The 11,122-nt window shown below is 34.7% G+C and overlaps 2 protein-coding genes across 2 annotated transcripts; one reads left to right on the forward strand and one right to left on the reverse strand.

The window, feature by feature from the left end:
* The first annotated feature begins 2,555 nt into the window (after positions 1-2,555).
* On the forward strand, positions 2,556-3,298 carry LOC106768166. The gene has a single exon (XM_014653155.2). The coding sequence runs from the start codon at positions 2,586-2,588 to the stop codon at positions 3,192-3,194; it is 609 nt and encodes a 202-aa protein (XP_014508641.1). The 5' UTR covers positions 2,556-2,585; the 3' UTR covers positions 3,195-3,298.
* A 717-nt stretch (positions 3,299-4,015) lies between these two features.
* Positions 4,016-11,122, reverse strand: LOC106770684 (ATPase 11, plasma membrane-type). The gene is made up of 21 exons (XM_014656484.2): positions 10,856-11,122; positions 10,441-10,560; positions 9,935-10,033; positions 9,619-9,756; positions 9,245-9,379; positions 8,974-9,153; positions 8,302-8,508; positions 8,089-8,208; positions 7,887-8,006; positions 7,627-7,749; positions 7,439-7,543; positions 7,191-7,335; positions 6,616-6,780; positions 6,290-6,528; positions 6,116-6,148; positions 5,944-6,025; positions 5,573-5,733; positions 5,286-5,471; positions 5,005-5,187; positions 4,746-4,924; positions 4,016-4,361 (listed from the first exon to the last, which is right to left on the reverse strand). Exons 1-21 carry the CDS (start codon positions 10,907-10,909, stop codon positions 4,265-4,267), a joined length of 2,871 nt encoding a protein of 956 aa, XP_014511970.1. The 5' UTR covers positions 10,910-11,122; the 3' UTR covers positions 4,016-4,264.

Here is an 11,122-nt window from a genome sequence, read left to right on the forward strand (position 1 = left end):
GGCCATAATTGGGCCTTAATTAAGGTAACCTTAATACCAGACCCATGTCCACCCACTATAAATACGAGTCAAAGGTCCTAGGTAGGCAGGTTCATTTATTACGCATTTAATTCTGAGCTAAGATACCCGATCGGATAATAAAACTGACTTAAGCATCGGAGTGCCTTTGGCAGGTACCCTCCGGACGTCTGGAACATAGGAGCACGCGGGAGAACTTGGACAATAGATTGATCAAGAAGGAGAAATTGTGTAGGTTTGGATCTCGGCCTTATACCGGAACAATCACGATTCACAATGTATGTCACTAGTATACATAAAGACTCTCGACCAAGATATCTCGACCCTAGAGGGTTAGTGTACATAAGAAGGTCGAAGACACCTCAACTACAAAGGTTGAGGACACCTTGATATAGAGAAGACCAAAAATATCTTGTCCCACACTAGGGCTTAGTACAAATAATAGATTTGTATTGCAACCTTGTAGAAGGATCTATATAAACAATATGACATATAATAGAAATGTTAATGATAATTAAAGAAATTAGGAAACTCTAAAATAAGGTAATCCTATGAATCCTAGGTTCAATGAACAAAATCTATTCAAGTATTGTATATAATTACTGCTTACAAGACATGTTGGTGGTATCTTTTATTACAAATTTACTATTTACTGCTAGCAAGCATTGAAGTACTTTTGCAAGCCCTCCCACTCAGGTGATCTCATCTTTATCAGAAAATAACACATTAACATTAGCGATAGAGAACACATAAATCTAAAGAGAAGAGCAAAACCAACACGAGAACATCCTAGTATACATTGACCTAGTAAGAAAACTTATATACTTCTATATATAATTCAACCTAACAAGTATACGTGTGTCAATTAAAATGGAATTAAAAATTCACAATTAATAAGCTAAGAGAAACATAAAATTTAAAATTAATTTTAACCTTTTAGCAATTAATTTTAATTTCTTAACAAGCTCAAGCTGAATCGATTATTTGAAAAATATTAAAGAAAATGAAAATAGATAAAGAATAAAAGTTAAACTTAATCAAATTTTTAAGATTTTCACGAATTTAGATATTTTTATTACCTATTTTATTTATTCTTTTAATATTTTTAATCGAATGTCTATTATTTGATTCTTATGTTAAATCGATTATATTACATAATTAAGATTTAATCTTTATTAACAATATCGTTTTATTAACTATACAAAATTTATAATTTATAATTAAATTTATTTTTGTCATCAACTATTAGGATTAACTCTTTAATTTTGTAGTCTCAAATATAATGTTACAGACAATAAAAAAAATAAACTCTACAACTTTAATCATCTTTATCAACACTATCTCTATCACTAGTTTGCTTTTTATTTATTTAATTTTAAAAATATTTTAATTTTTATAAATATAATTAGGGTTATTAAGAGTATAATATTATACTTAAGACTACAAAATCAAATGATCATTTCGTTTCGTTCGATAACAAAATTACAAAATAAAGACTTGATAATAAGGACTCAAATGAAATATTCAAATTTTTTAGAAATTTAAAGCTTAGCTATACCATAAACACATAAATAATATTATTTAATAACAAAATCAAATTATAAGAACTTCACTTAAAAACATAAAAAAGTTTAAGTACCTAATACAACAAATTTTTTAAACTCAATTAAAAATATCTAAACTTATAAGAAACTTAAAAACTAATCAAATGTAAATTATATTTTAAACTTAAAATATAATTAATAGAATTAATTTAAGCTTTTTAATTCTTGTAGAAGTAAAAATAAAAGTTTGTCTGAGGTGTTTCCTTGCCCCCATAATTCCTCACAGGGAATATTTATTTCATCGCAAATACTTGGCAGTTTTCCTCAGAAATCAACAATTTCTGTTTCAATATTCACAATGTCTGAAAACTTCAAATCACTTTATTTTCATAGCTGTGGGACATTGAAAATCACAAAGAAAAAGAAAAGAAATTATGGGTAACACGTTGGGAAGAAACTATTGAAACAGACCCAAACATCACTCTAAAAAAATGTAAATAATTAATAAATACATATTTCTATTAATTAATTCACTTATTTAGTTAATTACATATAGCTAAAGAAATATTACAACTGTTCTTAGTTAAAATTAAAATTTATTATGAATTAAATTTATTTTAACCTCTATTAGAAAACAACCATTTTAATATAAATATGGAGAATAAGTATAAATATGAATTTTTGATTAAGTAGAGATAAAGAAGCTAAACAGCGTAAAATAGTTAAAATGTTAATTTAAAACATTGTAAAAATGTTTAATTGGATAACGATATTTTCACAAGATCGTATTTATAATTTTTATTATTATTGATTATGCAGAAATTTTACACCAATATAATATTAAAATATAAAAATGTTGGTAAAAAAATATTATAAAAATATCATTATCCAATTAATTTAGTCGGTAGAAATTTCCATGAAGCTTAAATGAAGCTTCTCAGAAGCCCTGTCAACGGTTTACGTTATAAAAGCAACTCTCATTCTCAACACATTCACAAGAAAAAACCACATCACACTTCAACAATGACTGCACCACCACCGCTCCTCCCCGTCACTTCTTCCGGTGACGCTAACGCGCCACCCATCCGCGTGAACCCGCTCTACATTCTAGCTTTCCTCGCCACCACCATCAGCACCTCCTTCATAACCTACCTCGCCTACACCCACAACGACAACCCCATGCTCCTCTTCACCTCCTTCATCTACGTCCTTTACTTCTCCGTCGACTTCTTTCCTCTCCCCCCTGCTCCCTCGGCGCGTGCCTCCCACGTCAGGCTCTTCCTCTGGGCGGTGCTCAGCGCCGCCATGTTCGCATTCGCCTGTTCGTTCTCGCTCGTTTTAACGCTCCCTGAGAGCATGTGCTTCTTCGGGGTGGTGCTCGGTGGCAGCGCGCTGCTGTTGAGCGCGTGGAGCGGCGACAGTAAATTTGTCGCGAAAAAGGAACAGTACTCCGACATGGTGCAGTCTTTTGGTCCCATAATGTTGATGTTTTTCGGTTTGGGAAGACGCTATGTGACGACTCAACTTATTCTCCACGCCGCCATCATGAACACCAGGAAGCTCGTTGGACCAGCAACAACAGTGTATATCAATGCTCAGATTTCAAATTCTTCCTTTCGTTTCTCTTCTTAAAACTTCTTATAAACTTTTCATCATTCATTCAATTAAGTTCTTCACAAGTTTCATAAATCAAATCTTAAAATATAAAAATTCATGACACATTTACATTCTGGAAATTTGAGTAGAGAATCTGTAAGAGATGTCCATCTCAAATTTAGTATTTGGGTGAGAAAAGAAAAATAATGTTTTGAATATAAGAAATGAATAAAAAAATATTTGAAGTATTAATATACAGATTACAGACAAGACTCAAACCATTAAATTAATTGTTTTAACTATTTTATCATGAAATTCATGACTGAGTCTCCAACGATTTTCGTTGAGCTCTACATGAAAATGACCTTTGATTTCTATATCTTTTCAGCTTTTCTTTAACAAATTTCACTGTCAAAATTAAATTTAAATGATTAGAATTCATTGAATATATTTAATTATTTTAAATAAGACAGGAATGTTGTAATGTACAAGGATTCAATGAGAATAATCCAAGAAGTAACAGGTTCAGATGATACGAAATTCCTTAATAAAATTCCAAAAACCCTCCTGTATGCAAAACTTTATTTCATCTTTTAAATCCCATGTTCAGATTACTGATGGTGATACAGTGAAAGTTATTCAAAAGACAAACAACAACATTTTCTTAGAACACTCGTTAGATGTTAGCATTGTAATAAGATACAAGGAATTTATCATAAAAAACTGAGAAACAAAGACAAGTTGATTAGACAGGTTTTTTAACTCCAACAAAATAGTGGAAGAAGAAGATTTTTAGTGAAATCTCTTTCCAATCACAATTTAAACTAATGATTTGTTGATAGACAGTAGACTTCAAATTGTAAACATAAACAAAACTCTGAAAATGCTATTAATAGTTTCATGTCTAGAAAAAGTAGACATGCATAAGAACACTGTTCACCAAAACTGTTAGAACAAACATACAGAGAGTGTAGACAAAATGTCTTGCTTGCTCTCAGTGGAGGAGACAAACTGTTCTACGGGTTTAAAGTATTGATTGTTGCTCTATGCTCACACTGCTAACTCCATTATACATAAAGGAGTTATGCATAAAACTCTTGTATATTCTAGACTGTGTATGATTGCTGTATTGTATCAATGTCAAGGCCCTTCAGTCTAACCACAGACTCAACATGGCCCTTCAATGTATGCAGTTCTCTCAGTCTGCAAAGAGAGATGCAAGCATAAGTGCAAGATGCTAAAGATTCTTCACATTTTTCTTTCACACAAAAGTACAATGAAATAATGATTGCCATATTATACAGTTAAACAACTTTAGATTTCAGAAAGAGAGAGAACACCACAAGACTGACGAACTGTCTAAGAAAAATGCATGTCGAGTTAGATAAGGAATTCTTCATGACAATATTTTCAACCATAAGCTTGTCCAGAAGAACTTCTAGGTGAGAAAAATAAGAAGAAACAGATGAAACGAGTTTCTCTCAGAAGAACTTGGTTGTAATATCTATAAGATGTGAGAGGGTATGTATGTATATACAGAAAACCACTTCATAGACCATATAATTGTAGAAAAGCATGGATTCATACCTTGCAATCTCTGCTCGTCTTTTAGCTTCTTCAGCCATATGATTGAGTTCCGGGTAAGTTGTTCGTTCACCGAACATCTTAGTCTCTGGTGGATGAAGGCCATGGAGTGTTCTCTGTGCATGTGCCCATTTAAGTTCACGTTCCTCCCTTCCAAAATTCTTTTTCCTTGTAAAAGCAATCTGGCAAAGATTCCACAATAGAAAGTTAGCAACAGGTTCAAATGTTGAATTAGTCTTTTCAACTAGTTGAGAACACATACCCTTTGTTCAATAACAAGATCCCAAGCCCTTCCACTCAAAGCATACCGAATTATGAACTTGATAAAGTCAAGTGGCATGTAAAAGACAAGGTTGTAAAGCCAAACAACACCAGCCCAACCCCATCCAATCCCTTCAATCGCAGCAAAACTCCAATTTGCATAAACTGCGATCAATGTAGCTATCTGCTCCACCAAAGCACATTATCAAGTTATAATCTTGCTACTATATTTACAATGTACACATGCTGCTAAAAAGTTAGTTTTGTGTTGATTTCACTCACCAGCTGGGCGATGACAAAAGCTGCTACTAGTAACAAACCCGGACGTTCGACATAAGACCAACTTCTTGCTCGTGTAACGAATATGAGAGCCTGACTAATTGTGCTAACTTGCAGGTATATTGCCGATGCAAGCTTTCTATAGTCATCCCTGTCCTTTTTCTGAAGGCTTGAAACTCCAAAAGTTTGCTGAATATTTCATTAGGAGAGTCAATACAAGCACTTGAGCAAAGTTAGTGACTCAAAGGACTAGATATTATACAAATGGTTGATGAAAGAATGTTACTTACAGGGAAAAAATCTGTTTTATATGCTGCCCAAAAGAAAATAACTGTCATCATAGCCAAATAACCACCAAGAATAATTCCAGTGGTAAAGATCTCTGCCAACTTCCAGCTATCTGGATATGGAGATGGTTTTACCCTGTCCTTTGATATTGTCATAATGGTACCTGACATTCAAATATTGATATGTTTAAGGAAGGAAAAAAGGTGATGAGAGGATTTGACATCAGTAACAGGATCTCTTTGACAACATCAGTGAAAAACAAGGAGAAGCGTGTTATTTGACAATAATTATAAGATAATAGTGACAAAAATATCCATGACTTCATTGGTAAGGAAAGGGGATCTACATAAGAGTAAAAGAATGAGGTGCATACCGTCATTAAGAATAGCAATGATCAGCACCATGAATGGTGGAAAATCAAATTGCCATATGAGGGCCAGTAACATGAAACCAAGCTGTCAAAATAAAAGCAAAGTTGGCAATTAAAGTCGTGTGTCTGCAAGAATAATAGCTTATAAACAACAACCTTAGACCATGAAACTTACCACAATACGAATTGTAATGGAAACTGCGTAGATCTGCTCAAAAGAAAATCATAAACGAAGAGTAAATAATCACCATTTTTTTAACTGAGGTGAGATAATGGTTCTTATGTAGGGATTTGCCTTTTTCTACCTCCCACAGTTAGAAAAAGAAGTTAGAACTGAATGTAGGCTCACCGTGTAATTCTTCATCCTTTGGAATATGGCTCGACTAGTCAATACAGCACTGATGATAACACTGAGACCAGGTTCAGTTAGAACAATGTCAGAAGCACTACGAGCTGCATCAGTAGCATCAGCAACAGCTATTCCAATATCTGCCTTTTTAAGAGCAGGAGCATCATTAACCCCATCACCAGTCATCCCACATATGTGTTTTCTAGCTTGTAAACGTTTCACAATCTCATATTTGTGTTCTGTATTAAACAAATGTTAAGTCAAAGAAATAAAAAAGAGAATTATACCATATGAAAGTAAACCATCAGAAAACAATGGTGTTATACCAGGAAAAACACCAGCAAATCCATCTGCTTTTTCAATCAAATCATCAACTGGCAAGGTAGCAACCGATTCATCCTTGTTTTGGCCCAGTAAAGCGGACGAGGGGTACATGTTGGTTCCCATTCCCAGACGGCGCCCTGTTTCTTTTCCTATTGCTAGTTGATCACCTAAAAAAATTTATACACAAAGATATTATATTATACTGAAAAATCCATAAACAAGCCTATTATTATGTTCAACGCACAAGTGATACACCTAAAAGTTATAAGACTTTCTACAAAGATTGCTTCACAAACAAACTATACAAATGATTAGAAATTCAAGCACTTAGTGGAGAGGCCAAAACTGTTAATATTAGCCACACTTGTAATAACAAGTGTTATTCAAGTTGGAAGCAAAAGTATTCCTTACTGTACTTTCTTAACATCAATTACATAACCAACAGCAAGATTGACACCAATGCCATTACATTTATCAATGTTAGAATTTAATATAAAAAGATGTAGAGCCATCAAAAGCGACATTAATGTATTACTTTCTGCCTTTGAATATATAATACATTGCAGGGGACAAATACCTGTTATCATTTTAACATTTACTCCAAGGTTTAATGCCCTTCTTATTGTCTCAGCACTATCATGCCTAGGGGGGTCAAACAGAGGCAAGAGTCCAAGAAATTGCCAAGGCCCTCCTTGGCTTTCTTTTATCCCATCAGGAACTTCCTGTGAAATAGTGATAAATGCTGTCAGCAGTGACATGCAATGTAACTTTAATTTGCTATTTCTACCGCAAAAGTAAGAGCACAAACACACATGTATGATGTACCTGGTAAGCCACTGCAAGAGACCGTAAGCCACGCTCTGCAAACTTATCGATGACAGAATGAACTCTGCGTTCTATCTCTGACTTATTGTGTGAAAGATTCAAAATCTAGTCATAATTAAAAGTATGAATCAGTTCTGTAGTTATGAGCAACCGTTATACAAAAGTAGTGAGCTGGCTCATGAAAGTACCTGTTCAGGTGCACCTTTGCTCACGCGATGCATTTTACCTTCACTGTCTACATAAGTCATGGCAGTCCGTTTGTCAGTTGGATTGAAGGGAAGGAAGTGAACCTCTTGAATACCAGCCCTTGCCTAAGTTTTAGACAAATCAGATACAACAGCATGTAGCAATCAGAAAAGGTAGTAATGAGCACAATGCTACAACATTTAAATTCAACAGCATGTTTTTCATACAGGAAAAAGAGATGGATTATCATATATGACTTTACCTCTTTTGGATCACCTAGCATCCCTACAACTGCAGCATCTATAGCATCTTGGTTTTCCAATCTTGCAGCCCGAGCAGCCATGAGAACAACTGTATCTACATCAACTCCTTTAGTAAAAATCTACAGAGAACATCAAAAGCACCTGTGTAAGAATACCACAAAAATCAGCAAACAACACAATTCAAAACTGACCACTTCTAACCTCAATGAGATTCTTGTCCACTGACAGTTTATTCAAAGTCAAAGTTCCAGTTTTGTCACTACATAATACATCCATTCCTGCCATCTCTTCTATGGCTGTCATTCTTTTAGTAATAGCACCCTGCAATGATCGTATAAGACATAACCCCTTAAATTCTATACTATTTGATATAAAATATGAGACAACCACTTTTCGAGAAGCACTAATGTCTACCTGTTGAGCTAAGCGATGGGATCCAATAGCCATTGTCACTGACAAAACAGTAGGCATGGCTATAGGAATTCCTCCAATGAGAAGCACAAGCAGATTGTCAATCCCAGGACGATACTGTCGGTGTTGAATTGGGTACATGACAATGATCTCTATTATCATTCCCACAGCAATGGAACATATGCAGAAGTTCCCAATAGCAGTCAGGACCTATTTTAGTAACTCAGAACAAGCTAAGTGTCATTGTGAAGCAAATCATTCTATATATAAAGGAGACAACAAAATCAAAAGGGGGCCTTTTAGGGGCCTCATTGAAGCCAACAAATTAAAATCACATATCACTGCATGTTTTCTTAAATTATCTATATTATGTATAGGTAGTGGTAAGCATATGGAGAGGATAATACAAGACATTTTGTTATATTCTTTTCCTTTTGGTTCTTCCGTTTTCAGTGAAACCAAAATGTACCACCTTCTTAATGTTCTTCTATTATGTTCTAATTTAAAAATGTACCAGACATAGAACAAAACCCATATATTCTGTTCCGAGACATTTAAAAATGTACCTAGTCCTGCACTGAGTGACATGAAGTTGCATCTGCCCAGTAAATTATATATTTCCTTCTTATTTTTGAACAAATACAGTTTTATTAAAGAGATTGAAGTTCATTTTACCTTCTGAAAATGACCAACTTGATTTGTGGAGTCCACAAGGTGAGCAGCTTTGCCAAAGAAGGTATGAACTCCCGTGGCTATAACAACTGCATTTATCTCTCCCTGCTTGCATGTGGAGCCTGAATAAACACTATCACCAGGGCCTTTTGTGACAGGAAGAGACTCACCAGTAAGTGCGGACTGTAACCCAAACCAGAAACTTAAGCAACCGACAAAATAAATATGATAATCAAATAGCAGAAGATGAAACAGTAAAGACTACAAGTTGCACCTGATCAATCTTCAAAGGATCACCTTCCAGTAAACGAGCATCCGCAGGGATAATATCACCTAGCTTAACACTAACTATATCCCCTGGAACAAGAACACTAGCATCCTCTTCAATCCATTTCCCATCCCGAAGGACCTGAATAAGAATTTTATAATATTATCAGTAAAAGTCAAATTAAGACAAAACATCATACTTCACACCAAAGTCCATTATTGTATGCTATCCACAACAACATAGGATCTCTTAGGAATCATGTTAGCCCAACATAAAACCAGTTATTACGGCTGATATTAATCGGTGCATGAATTGAGATACATCAAATGGAAGCAAATTATTTTCACTTTCTTGAAAATGAGTTACCTAACAACTAATACCTTTGCTTTAGGTGCTAGACGAGCCATCAAAGCTGCAGCGGCATTACCAGCATTGTTCTCCTCTATGAAACTTATTGTGGAATTGATAATAAGGAGTGTGATAATCCCAACGAAGTCTTGCCAATCAGGAGGCTTTCCCTGATGAATGTCAAGAGGAAAAATTCAGGAAATTGGCAAAACCAATAATATAATGCAATTCCAAAAGAAATTTGTACTACCATTTCAGAAAGTCTTTCTTCCATTCTCAGCATTCACACACAGAAATCAAAATAAACATTTTAAACAAAACAATTATTAAAGGTGTGCAGCAACTTACGCCTCCATTGGCCAAAGCAATGGCCATGATTGCTGCAGCTTCCATGACCCATGAAAGAGGATTCCACATAAATCCCAAGAACTTCAAAACCTTGCTCTCCTGCAAAAACAACAAAAAGCTCAGCACAAAAAACTAAAATTTCCTCTAGGAACCAGCTTCCAATTAAAAGTAGGAGCAGCTCGCTTTCTAAGTTCTTCAATAAATTTATTAACCAGCAACTCATAATATGATATCAACTCTATTTGGTTTCCTTTGACCTCATTTTTCTTTCTATGTCTATTCCTTTTTCATCATATCAGTTACCATATATGTCACTTTCCTTACTCTTTTTTTCCCTGTCCATCTCTCTTTTGCTTTCAACCCAAAATGGAGGTGTACTTTAAATTTTTCCCATCAAATAATGGAGAAAGGGAGGCTTCCCCATCTGCAACTACAAACCACCTTTCCCTACTGAAGAGGGAAAAGGCAAAAGAAGAAGAACAAGAAGAAAAATTGAAGGGAAGCACCTGTTTCTCCTCAAGTTTGTTGTGACCAAAAATGGCCAATCTCTCCTCAGCAGATTTTGTTGTGAGTCCATTTGAATCACACCTCAGAGTCTGAAAAACCTCTTCAAGTGGCACGTTTTCCTGCAAAAAAATTTAACCAATGTAACAATAAATAAATAAATTCAAAACAACAAAAATCCAAACAAAAACGGAGGAAATTTGCCAAAAACAGAACAAAACTTTAAACTCCCAACTCCAAAAACAACAAAACAAAACCCAGAAAACACTCATCATCCCCATATTTTTTTCTTTAAAAAGTACTAAAAAAAACTGCAAAATCACAGGACAGGAACCAAAGATAAACAGTTCACAAAGTTGAAGCAATTCTGTGAACAAAGAAGTAAGAAACAGAGGTATGGGTTGGTCTGTTCAGTACCAAATCCACAGCTTCCTTCAAAACAGCATGCATGGCTTCTTCCTTGTCAGCCATCTCAACAAAACTTGTTCCACAGCACTAAAGGTGAGAGCTTTTGATGAATATCACAAACCCAGAGAAACCACAATGAAAACAGAGCACTTCCTCTGTTTTTTTTTTCTCTCTTCACCTCTTCTTCCCAATTTAGAATGTGTGCTGTGACGTTTCTTCTGCTTTTGGTTTATTGTGTGTCCTAACTCTTGATGTGGCAGCTTTTTAACGACAGCA

This window comes from Vigna radiata, chromosome 1 (genome assembly GCF_000741045.1).
Source record: "Vigna radiata var. radiata cultivar VC1973A chromosome 1, Vradiata_ver6, whole genome shotgun sequence".
NCBI classification, from domain to species: domain Eukaryota; kingdom Viridiplantae; phylum Streptophyta; class Magnoliopsida; order Fabales; family Fabaceae; genus Vigna; species Vigna radiata.